Source organism: Cetorhinus maximus, chromosome 23, assembly GCF_964194155.1.
Source record: "Cetorhinus maximus chromosome 23, sCetMax3.hap1.1, whole genome shotgun sequence".
Lineage (NCBI taxonomy): Eukaryota > Metazoa > Chordata > Chondrichthyes > Lamniformes > Cetorhinidae > Cetorhinus > Cetorhinus maximus.
In genome coordinates this window covers 7,376,197-7,394,255 of record NC_135901.1, presented here as the reverse complement: position 1 = coordinate 7,394,255, position 18,059 = coordinate 7,376,197, and the positions used below count along the sequence as shown (strand labels likewise).

At 46.7% G+C, this 18,059-nt stretch overlaps 1 protein-coding gene across 1 annotated transcript; it reads right to left on the bottom strand.

Moving 5' to 3' along the window:
• Positions 1–359: 359 nt before the first annotated feature.
• On the bottom strand, positions 360–1,529 carry LOC144697759 (interferon-inducible GTPase 5-like). Its single transcript, XM_078569762.1, has one exon. It carries the CDS (start codon positions 1,527–1,529, stop codon positions 360–362), a length of 1,170 nt encoding a protein of 389 aa, XP_078425888.1.
• Between the last annotated feature and the right edge of the window lie 16,530 nt (positions 1,530–18,059).

The window sequence follows — 18,059 nt, the reverse complement described above, 5'->3', positions numbered from 1 at the left end:
GCTACCAGCTGCAGTGAAATACGAGTCTTGTAGTGCCTAGCCTTCAATTTTGGCCCATGCCCATGTGGACTGCCAAGTAGAATTTCATCAGCAAGCCAATCTCATTTAGTTAGTTGTGACAGGTGAAGGTCTTGGGATGAAATGGCTATGTTTTGTACTTTAAGAGAATGAACAATCTTGGACTGGCAGAGCATGGAATGCCTCTGCAACAAGGTTACTTTGCAGACTATGGAGGAAAATAGGGAATTAAGCCACGTCACCCACCAGAGGATACCAAAGTTGGCCTTTGATACTGAAGTTGAGCTTTCCTCTCCCTTCATGTGTACCAAACACCATTGATTGTTGGGCCTCAAACAATGTTATTCACCCTTCAGTACATCCTCCATTTTCCTCTGAACACGGCAGGCATCGTCCGTAAACTTCTGCAGCATGGTATCCAACAAGCGGATGGTGGAAGCCCCAGACAGCTTCCCTCCAGGCAGGGTCTCGAGGAAGGGAATCCACTTCACGTAGCTGTGGGGGACCGACACGTTTATCTCCGTCCACTTCAGCAGCTCCTCCGAGACGCCCTTCTCCGTCAGCATCTTCGCCATCGTGGTCTGGATCTCATCCGAGAGGACAAAGGTCGGCCGGCGAATCAGCTTGGCCCTTTTCCTCAAGGCTGGGTAGTCCAGCTCTAACAGGACGCGGTAAAGCCGGATCTCGTTGTACAGAAAGTGGACATTGGCCTGGTAAGGCAGCTGCTCGATCGGGATGGGGTCGATGAGGCAGCTGTAGACCGCCGACACCGGAATGAACTCCCTCAGAGAGTCCTTCAGCTCCATCTTGTTGGCCAAGTAGTGCAGGGAGAGCAGCAGGGCGTGTTTCTGGAGTGGAGGAGAGGAATTTCTCTGCAGAGCCTGGACGCACTCCAGAAAGTCGAACCGGTCAACCTGGTGGGAGGAGACACAGAAGAAGTGAGCAATCGCGTATTCAATGTTCAGATTTGCAAAGTAGCCGGCGGTGAAAACATTCAGGACGTACTCAACGAACTCCTTCTCCCTGTAGCCAGGAGGGCCCAAGTCAATCTTGGTGCGGATGAGGTAGAACTGCTTGCCAACCCGCCTGAGCTCGCTGGCAAGGGTTGCGACCTCCCACGTGAACCACGTCGATGACAGGATGAAGAAGCCGACGTACTTGTCGACCTCCACCGCCTTCAGGTAGTCGCCCGACGAGAAGCCGGATCCCCGAACGCTGGGCAGCTCCCAGAACACAGAGCTGGGGTTCCCCGGCCGGCTGTAAGGCGCCGGCTTTGTCACCTGTTGGGCGGGGCCGGTGGGTGCCGCGCCATCTTCGCCATCCTTGTAACCCATGACTGAATTAATGAAAGCAGACTTCCCCACTCTCGGGGTCCCGGTGACCGCCACATGAACCGTCACACTTTCCAATCTGCTCCTCTCAGCTTTCACCAAAGATGCCACTTCGGATATCCCGCCACGGCTCATGGCATCTGAAAATCTTCCTATAATCCCCGCAATTTCCAAATCCATGCTTGTAAACTGAGAGAAAAATAAACCAGAGTTGGAATCTAATCTACAGCATAGAACAAAGAATGAACACACCGATGAGCTCCAAGAGTCCTCCTTCCGTTTCTAAGACCCACAAACAACACGTGGGAGGAGAGAGGGAGTGGAGGTGCCACATAATGGATGGCACTAGTAATCCAGAGACACAGGGCAATGCTGTATGGGCCCGGGTTGGTGGAATTAGAATTCCATAAAAATCTGGAACTAAAAATCTATTGACGGCCACGAACCGATCTGGTTCACTAATGCCCTTTCGGGAAGGAAATCTGCCGCTGTCCTTACCTGGTCTGGCCTACATGCCGTTAATTCTGACACCCACGCCCCATGAATGAAGAAGAAAATTTAACTCAATGCCAACTGAGGGAAGTCACCTTTTTCTCAGGCCTTGAGGAAACAGACAGGTCACTTTGTATAGATGGAGGCCTGATTTTAATCTCTTGTGTGACAAATCTTGTTGTTGTATCTAGCAGACTAGCACGCAAGGAGGCCATTCGATCTGTCAACTGAGCAATTCAACTAGTGCCATTCCCCTGTAGTCCTGCATATTCTGCTGTCCTGTAGCCAAGATCTCACTATTTTTATAAAACTTAAATGGCTAAGTTACATACTTAAAAAACTGGATAAAGGCTTTCAAATGACTGGAGCCATTGCTGGCCGACTCAAACAAAAGTAACTTCCTGGCACTCCGAACAGCTGCCACTTCGTTATCTCTGAAGAGATGCCAATGATTGTTGTGACTGCAAAGATCAAATCCAAGGGAATTGTACAAAGACCAATTACATTTCTGAGGCCAAGGCCTGGCCAACAGAGAAGACCAGTCTGATAGTTCAAAGGACCTCAAAACCTCTTGGAATGATTAAATGGTTGAAACATTAACCATCAAGAATCCAGACTAAGGATTATAAATAAATCCTTTGTCCGAACCAAAGTGGAGAAGTGGGAGTAATATCACATGATTTCCCCAGCATCCTAGCTGGGAGAACCAGTTACCCTGCCTTGTGGAGCTGCGAAGCAGATTGCTATCTTCCATAGAGCAAGTGGCAGCAGAGCCAGGACTCTGTCCAAGTTTAAATGGCCCTAGCCCCCATCTGCACTGTTTCTACTGGAACTTACTGCACCAAGACTAATTCATCTCATCATAGAAGTTCTGCGCGCTGGAAAAGTGAATTATCCAGGATTAGTCTTCAACCTGCCGACTCTGAAAGGAATATATCATTGGACCTTTGATTCTGGAGTCCAGTGAAATAATTTTTATTTTCCGTGGTCTTTGCCCTGTACTTCTTCCTTTATCTCTCTTTTGTATGAATGTAAAAGTGGGGGTGTGGGGGGGTGGGGGGGGGGTTGTGGCAAACCCTCCTTCCTGCTTTGTACGTGTAAAATAAACTACTCCTCCGATTCTACCCTCGAGTTTGCTGTGGAGTGGTTAATAAAAATTGGATCACATCAAAACTGAGGCTTGGGGAAAAAAAGCCCCACTTTTGAAATCATTCATCCATCCATTTCCACCCCCCCACTTCCACCACCCCTCGCGGGCACCACACTCGCAGTGCTAAGAAATAAAAATGTCCTTCACACTTCTCCTCCTCTTCCACCCCCTCCCCCCGCCCCACACACCCCGTCTCTTAACTAAAATCTGTGTTCCTAGTCCTTGGTATAATCAGTATCATCAGCTTTTCCTCGTACAGGTAAAACGTGGAGAAGCTGGGATTGCTCTCTTGAGAATCGAGAAGCTTAAGAGGACATTGAAGTTCTTAAAAAAAAAAATCACAAACCGTTCAATGGCAGCAGAGTTAGATTTTAAACGAGGGTTGCTGAAAAAAACCGTAGCAACACGAGAAAGTTTTTTTAAAAAACGGTTGTGAAAAGATGGCAGCAGCAGATTCTAAAGTGAATATTCCTATTTGTGGAACTTGAAGGCTACAGGGAACACCGCAAGTGCAGAACTAATCAGACAAGAGTCAGTACATGCAGGATGGGCTGAATGGCCTCCCCGTGCTGTACAAATGCAGAAACTGTTTAGCCTGCAGATGGTCAAGCATTCAGCTGGACGTCAGTGTAAATAAACGCAGGATTAATTATACCTAATGGAGGCAAGTCCCATATGTAAGAAGTCAACCAAACCCATTTCTACTCGGATGTAGAGAGGACAACCGCAAGGCACAGGGCCCTCTATGACCAGTTGTCTATGTTAGTTTGCGGGTAAATCATTTCTTCAAAAGATCTCAAGCAGGCTATCAGGGTCACTGACCAGGGGAAGTCAATTCTGACAGCATAGAACTAAACAAACCACTCAAATTCAACCTTTGATTTGCACATCAATCCAAGAAATACTATGATACAATGCCAAAAGTATCTTTACAGTGCAAGAGGACAACACTTGGCCCGTTGTGTCTGCACTGGCTCTCTGAAAGAGCATTCAGCCTAGTCCCACTCCTCTGCCTTATCCCTATAACCTCGCACACTTTTCAGGGAGCAATCCAATTTCCCTTTGAATAGCTCAGTTGAACGTGCCTCCACCACCCTTTCAGGAAGTTCGTTCCAGACTCCAACCACCCTCTGGGTGAAAACATTTTCCTCACATCACATTTACTCCTTTTCCCACAATTATTTTGAATCTGTGCCCTCTAGTTCTTGATGTTCTCTTGAGTGGGAACAGTTTCTCACTACTTACCCTGTCCATACCCCTCAGGATCTTGAATCTCTCTTATTTAGTCTCTTCTCAGCCTTATTTTCTCCAAGAGAGTCCCAGCCTATCCTTATAGCTACAGTTCTTCATCCCAGGAATCATTGTGAATCTAGAGAATATATCAATCAATATTTTCTTTGGAACATTGGGAAACCTCATACAACCCCTCCTGCCCACACCAGTGGTAATGTTCCAGTCAAGCCTCCTCCCACCTAACTTAGTATACCTCTCTATTCCCATTTCCCTAATGTATTTAAAAAAGGGGGAAGATGGATAAATACATCTACACTATTCACCTCAACCACTCCCTGTGGGAGCGAGTTCCACATTCTCCCGCACTCTCTGGGAGAAGAAGTTCCTCCTGAATTCCCCACTGGATTTATTAGTGACAATCTTATATCGATGATGCCTAAATCTGGTCTCCCCCACAAGTGGAAACCTATTATAATCACTTACATATGTTTAAAGATCCCAGTCAGCATCTAAAAGCTAAGTACTAGGGAACATGATTGGGTGATTCTCAAAAAAAATAAGCCAGAATATCCAATTTAGAACAAAGTCAGATTTTTCACTGTAAAATAATGTAACATTACAACTCAGTCAGAACTCTAGACTAGCAACTCAAATTAATGAACATCGTTATTTGTCAGGAAAATCAATAGCATTTCAAATCAAATTAATTGTGCAAAGCTGCTCAATGGCCTGATTAATCTATCACTGCAGTGCTTAGCACATTTAGATTTAACATATATCTCCACCAAGACAGCATTATTCAACTGAGAGATTATATCGTGCTAAAAAGGGACTGGAAATTAATTACAGACACCAAACATTCACTTTCCCTCTCCCACAAACCATTTCTATCTCAATTTCAAATCAGTTTTCTGGTTTAGGCTGGAGGCCAACAGCTCCAACGAAGATTCGTCATATTAAAGGAGGATCGACTCTGCACTACCAGTCACAATTACAGGACGAACAGGTAGCTCTTTCAAATAGCCTTCTTCCTCTTGGACATGTTATTCCATGAATCATTCACTAAGAAACTTTAATGGTTTTGGACAAGTCTCTCTGAGCTCACTGGAAACAATCAGAGCCTCCCTAATTTGTTTAGTGGAAGGACAGACAAGGAGCTGCTCAGCAATTCAAATTTCCAAAAACGCAAAGGGAACGTTGCTTCAAGAGCTTTTAGGTTCCTCACTCACCACAGAAGTAACAAGCATGCTAAAACGGATAATAGTGCTATGACAAAGATGAGGGGAACAATGGGTTTTTTCCTCAATAGTTCACAAAAACTGTTACCAGCCATTTTAATTCTCTACCTTACTTTCACTACAACCTCTGTCCTCAGCCTGCTCCACTATTCCAGTGAAGCCCAAGGAACAGCACTTCATTTCTCGAATCAGACACTACCTATAGCCTTCAAAGTTCAACAATTTCAGACTAATCTCTGCCCCCATTTTGTTTCCTTTGCCAGTTTCATTTTTACTTTTTTTTAGGCATTCACACAACAGCTGCTCTTAAAAATTCTGCCATTCACACCTATAGACACATTTTGCTTCTTTACTTATCCCAAAACTAATTCCCTTGACACCACACCATGAAACCTCTCATCCTTCAATCTCTCATCCTTTGAAAGCAATCATCTCCACTTGCTGAAAATCTATTCCATTTCTATCTTTACTCAGTTCTGATAAGAGGTCCTCAGCCTGAAACATTAACTCTACTTGCTTTTCTCCTTTCTCCCCACAGATAGTGCCCAGCCTGCTGATTATTTCCAACATTTCCTGTTTGTCTTCAACTGAAGGCCCATCATCCATTTACCTGGCTGAATATCCACCACTAACCATCCAATCACACAACTCTGCCAAATGCTCCCACAGCTTTTATATAATGCTAATTGATCTCTTCTGACTACTTAACTGAAGCACCTACGTCAATTTGAAAAAGGTGCAGTCCAGTTTCCATTGACTCATTGTCGCCTCTCAGAATATTTATTATGTAACATCTCCACCATCTGATTGAGCCAATTATTGGTTAATGGAAGCAAAGGGGCATCCAAAGTGACTAACTTGACTCAGAAACCAGCTGTGAAATGTTGCATCCACTTAGACATGATAATGGTCAAGTAAAATGGCCACCCCCTTGGGACACGACAGTTAAATAGTAGTCAGGGTGCAAGGGGTAGTAATCTCGCCCCCGAATCAAAAGGTTGTAGATTTGTAGTCCCATTCCAAAGACATGAGCAGAACATCAAGTCTCACACTCCTCAGTGCCAGTACTGAGAGTGTGCTGCCCTGTCAGAGGGCCAGTACTGAGAGAGTGCTGCTCTGTCAGAGGGTCAGTACTGAGGATGATCTGCACTGTCAGAGGGTCAGTACTGAGGGACTGCTGCACTGTCAGAGGGTCAGCACTGAGGATGATCTGCACTGTCAGAGGGTCAGTACTGAGGGAGCGCTGTACTGTCAGAGGGTCAGAAATGAGGAGCGCTGCATTGTCGGAGGGTCAGTACTGAGAGACTGCTCAGTGTTGGAGCGGGGATCAGTACAGAGGGAGTACTGCCTCTTAGAGGGTCAGCACTGAAGGCAAGATGTACTGACGGTGTGCTGCACTGTTAGGGGTGGGGAGGGTGAGTACTGAGGCAGCGCCGCCCTGTCAGAGGGTCAGTAGAGGGAGTGCTGCACTGTCGGAGGGTCAATGCTGAGAGAGTGCTGCACTGTTGGACGGTCAGTACTGAGGGAGTGCTGCACTGTCAGAGGGTGAGTACTGAAGGAATGCTAGACTGTTGGAGGGTCAGTACTGAGGGAGTGCTGCCCTGTCGGAGGGTCAGTACTGAGGGAGCGATGACTGGTCAAAGGGTCAGTACTGAGGGAGTGCTGCACTGTCAGAGGATGAGTACTGAGGGAATGCTGCACTGTTGGAGGGTCAGTATTGAGGGAGCGCAGTACTGTCGGAAGGTCAGTACTGAGCGAGTGCAGCACTGTCAGAGGGTAAGTACAGAGGGTGCGGTGCCGTGTCAGAGGGTCAGTACTGAGGGAACGCTGCACTGTTGGAGGGTCAGTACCGAAGGAGTGCTGCCCTGTCGGAGGGTCAGTACTGAGGGAGTGCTGCCCTGTCGGAGGGTCAGTACTGAGGGAGTGCTGCCCTGTCGGAGGGTCAGTACTGAGGGAGTGCTGCCCTGTCGGAGGGTCAGTACTGAGGGAGTGCTGCCCTGTCGGAGGGTCAGTACTGAGGGAGTGCTGCCCTGTCGGAGGGTCAGTACTGAGGGAGTGCTGCCCTGTCGGAGGGTCAGTACTGAGGGAGCGCTGCACTGACGGAGGGTCAGTATTGAGGGAGTGCTGCACTGTCAGAGGATGAGTCCTGAGGGAATGCTGCACTGTTGTAGGGATGACATTCGGATGACACATTAAACTGAGGCCCTGTCTTCTCCAGTTGGCATTTAGCAGCTAATTCTCTTCAACTGAATTGCTTGTTACCTTTGATGTGCTCCATGCAAACCACCTTCCTGTGGAACTAAGAAATTATTGGGATGGATCAATGATTACTGGCCATCTTCCAGTTGTCTCTATCAATGTATGACGTTTAATACCCCAATCCTCTAGACATGCTTACACAGGGCTAGGAATTGGTATGGTTAAAATTAAAAACTTTAAAAAAAAACTTAAAGATAGTTTGTCCTGTTGTAAAATTGTTTTTTCATTCTATCATTTATTGCCCATTCCTAATTGCCCCTTGAGAAGGTGGTGGTGAGCTGCCTTCTTGAACAGCTGCAGACCCTGTGGTGGAGGTACACCCACAGTGCTGTTAGGGAGGGAGTTCCAGTGATAGTGAAGGAACGGCGATATACTTCCAAGTCAGGATAGTATGTGACGTGGAGGAGAACTTCCAGGTGGTGGTGTTCCCATTTATCTGCTGCCCTTGTCCTTTGTGGCGGTGCAGGTTGCAGGTTTGGGACGTACTGTCAAAGGATCCTTGGTGAGTTGCTGCAGTGCACCTTGTAGATGGGGCACACTGCTGCCATTGTGCGTCGGTGGCGGAGGGAGTGAATGTTTGTGGATGTGGTGCCAATCAAGCCGGCTGCTTTGTCCTGGATTGTGTCGAGCTTCTTGTGTGTTGTGGGAGCTACACTCATATAGGCAAGTGAAGAGTATTCCATCACACACCTGACTTGTGCCTTGTAGATGGTGGACAGGCTTTGGGAAGTCAGGAGGTGAGTTACTCACCTCAGAATTCCCAGTCTGTAGCTCTTGTAGCGATAGTATTTTATATGGTTCGTCCAGTTCAGTTTCTGGCCAATGGTAACCTCCCAGGGTGTTGATAGTGGGGGTTTCTGTGATGGTAATGTCATTGAACATCAAGGGGAGATGGTTAGATTCTCTCTTGTTGGCAATTGTCATTGCCTGGCACTTAACGATTCACGAATGTTGCTTAAAGAAATGGTTCAAATTGTTCATCCCCCAAGATGCTCCTGAGTTTAGTGTGTCACTGTACAATTTAGCTGAGTGCACTGCTAAGGTTATACTGAATGGCGAAGTTTAATCAGTCAGACAATAGATTATTAGGCAAGAAGGGGCCAGCATGGAGCAGAAGGAGAATATTCAGCCCCTCGGGCCTGCTCCGCCATTCAATAAGATCGTAGCTGATCTTCTACCTCACTCCACTTCCTCGCCTGACATATCCCCATATCCCTTAATATCCAAAAACGTATCAATCTCAGTCTTGAATATACTCAACGTCTGAGCATCCACAATTTTTTAGGGCAGGGAATTCCAAAGGTTCACAATGCTCTGAGCGAAGAAGTTTCTCCTCATCTCAGTCCAAAATTGCCGACCCTTTATCCTGAGGCTGCGCCGGCCCGCCCACCCACCACCCCACCACCCACCCACCACCCACCCACCACCCACCCACCAACAACCCCGCCACCCCGCCCCCGCCCCCGTTCTGCCTCTCCAGCCAAGGTGGAAATCCGGACTTGGAAATATATTGCCGTTCCTTCACTGTCGCTGGGTCAAAATCCTGGAACTCCCTCCCTAACAGCAGCGTGGGTGTACCTACACCACATGGACTGCAGCGGTTCAAGAAGGCAGCTCAATACCAACTTCTCAAGGGGTGATTGGGGATGGACAATAAATGCTGGCCCAGCCAACGTAGCCCACATCCTGTGAACGGTTTTTTTTAAAACAGTGATCACTTATTGTCTCAAATTCTAACTTGATGGTGGACAGATTGGCATATGGCATTTTTTTTCAGGCACCATCTCGTTTCTGGGACAGCTTTGCTGAAGCATCTAGCACAGTGTGCATGACTAGAGATCTATAAAGATTTGAGCTTTCCATCACAATCTGTAAAGTGAGACAAGGACAGAGGTCACATCTCTACCCAAACGGGAATCAGGATAATTGCGTATATTTCTCAGTATATTCACTGCTTCGAGGCATTATCTCTGTCCAAGAGTGGATTAAGGAGAAGAAAAGGCTTACGTTGCCATTAAATTAGAGCACAGAAGATGGCCATTTGGCCCATTGTGACTGTGCTGGCTCTCTGAAAGGACAGTCATGCAAGTTCTGGTACAATCACATTTCTTTTATATTCTGTGCCTCCATTTCTAAACTCAAGGAACCCATTTGCTTTTATTATCACTTTATCAACTCTGTTGAGTTGAACAGTAGCCTTGTGGTCATGTTACTGGACTAATAATCAGGAGACGTGAGTTCAAATCCCACCATGGCCAGAAGGAATTTAAATTAGGTTCATTAAATGAATCTGGAATTAAAAGTGAGTAACAGTGATCTTGATACTATCATTCTTGTTGTAAAAAACCATTTGGTTCATTAATGTCCTTTAGGGAAGGAAATCTGTCATCCTTACCCGGTCTGGCCTGCATGTGATTCCAGAACCACAGCAATGTGGTTGACTCCTAGCTGCCCTCTGCAATGGCCCAGCAAGCCACTCAGTGGAATTCAAGAAGGCAAATCCCCATCATCTTCTCAAGGGGAAATGAGGGAGGGGCAATAAATGCCAGCCATGAATGAACGGAAAATTAGGTACCTGCCACCTTTAGGTTTGGGCTAGTGTCTCTCTGCTCATCTCCACATCACCCATACGTTACATTTCGTGGTGGCACAATGATCAAGGGTTGCGTTTAATTCTGAGGATACCAGTTTGGGTGCCAGGAAATGGGAACTTCAGTAAGGAACGCAACAACTAAACTCAGAGTAGGTGGCGATGTAAGGTGTTTAGGTGTAGAGAGACTGTATGTAAACTACATAACATTGTGGTGTGAGCACTCATCCTTTTATTGTCGTGTTCAAAAGGTGCCAGTGTGTGGTGCACTCATGTTCCTCCATCTTTGGCAGGAAGGGATCATTCTGGCTTCCTGTTATGGTGTGGTGAAGACAGCAGAGACAAGGTGTTTTCTAGTCTGGGATCCTTAAAAGCCCGTGTCTCTCGTGTGGAGACATCAGTTGCAAGTTTCATGGTCTGGTCCGCTTGGCTCTCAGTCCCTGTTCCAGAGTCAGTCCCTGTTCCAGAGTCAGTCCCTGTTCCAGCTTCAGCAATGCAAGATCTTCATGATGGCTTTGCAGAACTCCACGTTGAAGGTTGTGTAGATGATGGGGTTGATGACGTAACCCAGCCAGGCGCAGGCGCTGTAGAGCGCTGGCGGGATGTAGCACGTCTGGCAGTGGACGTTCAGGATGTGAGTGATGAAAAACGGCAGCCAGCAGATGATGAAGATGCCTGCCAATCCGACAGAGAGAGAGAGAGAGGAAAAGAGTCGTCAATGCACGTGTGGGCCATTTGTCATCGCAACACAGTGACTCGCGAAAGGGTTCCTACCCCACTCAGAGCTCCTCAACCATATGGCAACAGGGCTCCATTAATTACTTACAGTTGCTAGTTCTTTGCTAAAATTCACATTACATCCCTGGCACACGAGCTTACAAATTTGGTATCATCGGTATAGAATCCAATCCTAGAACATAGCGATTTCATACAACTTAGCCTATTTTTCTAGATCATTGTAACACTATAGGACTCAGACTAATCTACTGGGAGTATGATAACACCATACACAGCCAATTAGTCTAGATCATTACATTTCCGTGCAGCTTGGCCTACTGCTCTAGAACTTTGCAGTCTGGTGGAATGCAGCCTATTGTTCGAGATCACAGCAAAACCCAAGAACTTGGACTGTTGATCTAAGTCATTGTGCTACAATGCAACTTAACCTATGGTTCTAGATCATTGTGCCACAAGGAAACTTTGCCTATTTTGCTAGATCATTTCAAGACTATGGAAGTTAGTCCACAGTTATAGAGCATGTAATTTATCCTACAGCCCTAGATCATTTCAAGATCCATGGAACCTATCCTGTTCTTATAAATAATTGAGACACAATGGAATCTCGTTTATTGTTCTAGATGGTTGTAACTACATTGAACTCGGTCTGTTGTTCTAGATCATTGTAAGAACCGATAGACTTTGCCTATTTTAGATCATGTTGACACAATGGCACCTAAAACATTGTTCGAGACCACCGAGGCTGTGGATCTTGGGCTATTGTTCTAAATCATTGTGTCTCGGTGGAACATAGTCTATGGTTCTAGTTTGTTCTAGACTCACCTCAGACAACCGCCAACATCTGTGTTGCTTTCTTCTCCTTCTGGTGGGACAGTTTGCTTTCGCTGCTGATTTGGCCACTGGCACCTGTTTCTCGTCAAACACCCTCTGCACCTCAAAAGCACTCCGCCTGAAGAAACTTGCTTGGCCATCGCACTCGGGGTCCCCGGATGCCTCGATGGAGGAAGGGGCCTTCCATTTACCAGCCATCAGGCAGGATCCGGAAGTGGTCCCAAGCTGGAAAGCCAGCAGAGTTCCTGTTGGCCTTGACCTCTCGGGATGCCCCACAAAGCGGGCTCCCTCAGATTCTTCAGAGCAAGGGATTGCTTCTCGTACCAGTGTCTAGGATGCCAAAAAGAAGAGAAAATGGGTGTTACCAACAGCCAACAGCACAGACCAGAGCACACACAAATCACAGGAGAGGACAAGGAAGGGAATAACAAAAGGCCCTTGGTTCCAAGTCACCATTTTGTACATGGGGTGTGGGCAGTTAACTTGTTCACAGAATCATACTGCACAGGAGAAGGCCATTAAGCCCATCGAGCCTCTGCTGGCTCTTTGAAAGAGCTTTCCAATCACACTTCCGCCCGCTCTTAGCCTAACAGCCCAGCAAATTTTTTCCCTTCAACTATCTATCCAGTTCCCCTTTTGAAAGTTCCTACTGAACCTGCTTCCACCGCCCTTTCAGCCAGCGCCTTCCAGATCACAGAAACTCACTGTGTAAAAAGAAAAAACATTCTCCTCATCTCCCCCTCTTTCTTTCACTGATTCTCTTCAATCTGTGTCCCTCTGGTTTCCGACCCTCCTGACACAGGAAACAGTTTCTCCTTATTTACTTTATCCAAACCCCTCATGATTTCACCCATCTCGATTAAATCTCTCACTGAACCTTCTCTGCTCTAAGGAGAACAATCCCAACTTCTCCAATCTCCCCGTGGAAGTGAAAGGAATTGGGGTTCTGTGCGATGGGAATGGATCGATCTATTGACATTCTGCGCAATAGGAGTGAAGGAGAAGGGGCTTGTTCCATTGGGATTGTGTACAATGGGAGTGAGTGGGAAGAGGTTTGGGTCCATTGCGATTCCGTGCGATGGCAGCGAGTGGGAAGAGAGTTGATCAATGACCATTGCAATGAATGGTGACCTTAGTGACAAGTGGGAATTTCGGCCACTCAAATTGAACTGGGAAATTGTCAATCAGCTCTGAGGATTCCGATGTCTCCAGATGAGGCCTCACCAATTTCTTTTTACTCACACTGGTGCTCCCGTTTGATTGTACCATTAAAGTGCAAAGTTTGACATCTTCCGGGTGTGTGCACTTATTCTGAAACTAAATAAAACATAAAATGGAATTATCGACCCTGGGAACAGTGTAGGCACGAACATGGATACAAATACTTCATATTGGCCATAAAGAAAATTCATTGTTTACAATTTGAATTGAGAGATTATCCATTAAATAGGGCAAAAATCCTTTCAAAATTGCTGACTTAAGTATTGCATTTTTTAAAAATTTATTCGTTCATGGGATGTGGGCTTCGGCGGCTGGGCCAGCATTTGTTGCCCATACCTAATTGCCCCTTGAGAAGGTGGGGGTGAGCTGCCTTCTTGAACCGTTGCAGTCCATGAGGTGTAGGTGCACCCACATTGCTGTTAGGGAGGGAGTTCCAGGATTTTGACCCAGCGACAGTGAAGGAACGGCCGATGTATTTCCAAGTCAGGATAGTGAGTGACTTGGTGAGGAACCTCCAGGTGGTGGTGTTCCCACCTATCTTCTACCCTTGTCCTTCTAGATGGTCATGGTCGTGGGTTTGGGAGGTGCTATCTAAGGAGGCTTGGTGAGTTGCTGCAGTGCGTCTTGTAGATGGTACACTCTGCTGCCACTGTGCGTCGGTGGTGGAGGGAGTGAATGTTTCAGGTGGAATATGATTGTGTGAAACATACAGTAATATTGCACAAGGAAATTTCACTCTAAAAAGCATGTTTTTTAAATAATAAAGCAAGATACTGTCCCCTTCAAACACTCCCAGGACAGGTACAGCACGGGGTTAGATACAGAGTAAAGCTCCCTCCACACTGTCCCCACCAAACACTCCCAGGACAGGTACAGCACGGGGTTAGATACAGAGTAAAGCTCCCTCTACACTGTCCACATCAAACACTCCCAGGGCAGGTACTACATGGGGTTAGATGTACATTTCCCTCTATACCTGCCAATCTGCAGCCTCTTACAAATGACCAACATCCTATACTTGTGGTGACATCACTTCCTCAGTCATCCTGTATCCTCCCTTAAATGGCAGGTTGAAAGCAACTCTGCATCATGACAGCGTGTCTGATACAAAATGGATCGAAGCCACTCTAACCCATGTCGAATTGAACCCGTGCAGCCTCTACGCAAAGCAAACTTGGGCAGGATTTAATTGCAGTGTCTAGAGGTTAAAGGTCAGTCACTTACACCACGCCCAGTACTCACATCCCCTCATTTTAATATTTGAGCTTGTTATTTACTCTTTCGGCCTTTATGGGCGGTTGGGTTTCATGCTCCATGGCAACGCTGATCCTCTTAGCTGCCCTGTGCTTCCTCCTCCATTTCAGCATGGCATAGATCTGGACGTAAACTAACAGCGTCACGATGAAGGGAACGTAAGAAGAATCTAAGATGAAAGAAGTGTTCATGATGGCACAGATGGTCTCTTCCCTTTTATCTGGAAGAGGACAGAGCACATTCCTGGTCTCTATAATTGCAAAAACTGTCATTGAGCACTGGGGAAGGTGTAACTAAAGGTTCACAAAGATGGCACTCGAATTACGAGCTGATAACTATCAGGCAAGACTGAACAGGCTGGGACTCTTTCCTCTAGAAAAGAGAAGGCTGAGGGGTGACCTGATAGAAGCCTTTAAAACTATGAAAGAGTTTTGACAGGGTGAACCTAGAGAAGTTGTTTCCATTTTTGGGGTGGGGTGGGATGGGGGAGGGTAAGGCTGATGGAAGACCAGAACTAGACGGCCATCAATATAAGATAATCACTAGTGTTTTATGTGCCTGCATGCCACTGTAATGTAAAGGTACACGGCAGAGTAAGGGTTAGAGAGGGACTGGAGAATAGCACCACCCACGGTATGATGTATAAAGTCACATGGTAACAGACTGAGAGAACAGTCTAGAGAGAACACTCTGGAACCAGCCTGCATGGAGGTAGCAGCGCCATGCATGACAGTAACCTGAGATCTGTAAGTAGATAAAGAGTTCATGTTTAAATCTACAAGTCTCAAGGTTGCATCGTTGAGACACCACTGCGCACCATAATACAATATGGTTGGCAGTGGTGGGATACCAGCACTATCAGTATAGGGCAACAACTAGTAAATCCAATGGGGAATTCAGGAGAAACTTCTTCACCCAGAGAGTGGGGAAAATGTGGAACACACTCCCACAGGGAGTGGTTGAGGTTAATAATATCGATGTATTTAATGGGGAAGTTGGATAAACACATGAGGGAGAAAGGTATAGAAGGAAATGGTGATAGGGGAGATAAAGAGGGTGTGGGAGTGGGCTTATGTGGAGTATAAATTCTCCTCCTCCCCACCTCTGGTTGTTTTCCCGACTCTCTTCAATCTGTGGTCCTCTGGTTACCGACCCTCCTGCAATTGGAAATACTTTCTCCTTATTTACTTTGTCAAAACCTCTCATGATTTTGCATGCCTCAATTAAATCCCCCCCTGAACCTTCTCTGCTCTAAGGAGAACAATCCCAGCTGATCTGGTCTCTCCATATAACTGAATTCCCCAATCCTTGGGACTGCTGTGAGAATTCTCATGCCCCTCCCTTACTATAGAAGGAGACAATAGAGGAATAAAAGATGAAAGAAGGGTTCTTGATGGGCACAGCTTACCAGGGTGGTTTTTTAGCCCGAAGAGCAGCGGGCATGAGATGGCGAAGGACAGCATCCAGACCATGGTTATCATCAACGTGACTCTCCGCTTGGATATTGTAGAGCATTGGCGTGGCACCCGCTGTATACCTGCAAGGGGTGTACAAGAAACAGGTTAGAGCTGTTAATGAACCGGATGGTCTTTAAAAAGCTCCAAAATAGGTGGTGAGTGAAGCAGGGAAGTAAGTTCAATAGGTCAAATGGCGTACTCCTGTAGCCATGACAACCAAGGGAGGTTGAGGATGAGGATCCATTAATCCAATCGGAAAAAGGTACACAATACTCCCAAGAACTAGCAAACAACCAGACAAATCGGAGCAGGAGGCGGCCATTCGGCCTCTCGAGCCTGTCCCACCCATTCAATAAGATCATGGATGATGTTCTACTTCAACTCCACTTTCCCACCCTCAGTGCCCAAAAATCTATCAATCTGAGTCTTGAGTATACCCAATGATGCAGCATCCATAGCTCTCTGGGGTAGATAATTCCAAAGATTCCCAATCCTCTGAGTGAAGAAATTTCTCCTCATCTCAGTCCAAAATGGCTGACCTCTTATCCTAAGACTCTGACCCCCACCATTGTTCCAGACTACCCAGCCAGGGGAGAGGGTGGGGGTTAACAGACTCCCAGAATCGACCCTGTTAAACCCCTGAAGAATTTTGTACATTTCAATTTGATTACCTCTCATTCTTCTAAACTCCAGAGAATATAGGGCCATTCTACTCAATCTCCCCTCATAGGACATCCCTCTCATCCCAGGAATCAGTTTAGTTAGAGTTAGGGATGGGGTTAGGGAGTTAAGGATGGGGTTAAGGAGTTAGGGTTAGGAGTAGGGAGTTAGGGATGGAGTTAGGTTAGGGGTAGTGAGTTAGGCGTGGGGTTTGGGGAGTTAGGGATGAGGTAGGGAGTTAGGGATGGGGTTAGGGCTGGAGTTGGGAGTTGGGATGGGGTTGGAGAGTTAGGGATGGGGTTAGGGAGTTAGGATTAGGGATAGGGAGTTAGGGATGGGGTGAGGGAGTTAGGGTTGGGTTTGAGGTTAGGGATCCAGAACTGTGCACAATATTCGGGTGTAGTCTCACCAAAGATCTATATAATTATTTTAAGATTTCTTTACTTATATATGCCAATCCGTTTGCAATGAAAGCGAACATGCCATTTACCTTTCGAGTTCCTTGCTGTACCTACATGCTGACTTTCTATAATTCGTGTACAAGGACACCCAGGTCCCTCTGCACACCAATATTTCCCAGTTTCCCACCATTTCCAACCAGGATCACAAGCGGGACAGCCGCTCCCATGGGAGGGTCCCATTCTCTATCGAGCTGCAGGAAGGAAGGGGCGAACCTTGTCAATGCACATCTGGAGAACTTGGAGTCATGAAAGGGCCTCTCGCTGGCCGTTGGGTCTCGCTGGCCCCACTCCTCCCAAAACTAGGGAGCCCAGGGAAAGTAATGGAGGAAGGAGGGAGGGTGGTGGGTAAAAGCCTGAGGAGGGAGGTGGGGGCGGGGGACGGTGAAGAGAGGGAGGAAGAGTCTAACTCCCCTTGTACAGCCCAGAGGGCACTCCACTGACAATGGCACACGTGTGTCATGTACCCCACTGGAGCCCTGATGTGTATGAATTCAGATGGACACATCACAAATTATGAATAAGGAGCACGAGTAGGCCACTCGGCCCCTTGAGCCTGTTCTGCCATTCAATAAGATCTTGGCTGACCTGATTGTAACCTCAACCCCACATTCCTGCCTACCCCGATAACCTTTCAACCCCTTGTTAACGAAGAACCTATCGAGCTCTGCCTTAGAAATATTCAAAGACTCTGCATCTACTGCCTTTTGAGGAAGAGAGTTCCAAAGACTCACGACCCTCTGAGAGAAAATAGTTCTCCTCATCTCTGTCTTAAATGAGCGACCCCTTATTTTTAAACAGTGACCCCTCGTTCTAGATTCTCCCACAAGAGGAAACATCCTCTCCACATCCACCCTGTCAAGACCCCTCGGGATCTTAAATGTTTCAATCAAGTCACCTCTTACTCATCTAAATTCCAGTGGATACGAGCCTAACCTGTCCAACCTTTCCTCATAAGACAATCCACACATTCTTTGTATTAGCCTGGTAAACATCTTCTGAACTGCTTCTAACGCATTGACACCTTTCCTTAAATAAGGTGACCAATACTGTACACAGTACTCCAGATACGGTCTCACCAGTGCCCCGTAGAACTGAAGCATAACCTCCCTACAATCAATTCTCCTTG

Excerpts from the sequence above, each read along its gene's own strand:
- LOC144697759 (XM_078569762.1), bottom strand. The coding sequence starts at position 1,529 with ATGGATTTGGAAATTGCGGGGATTATAGGAAGATTTTCAGATGCCATG.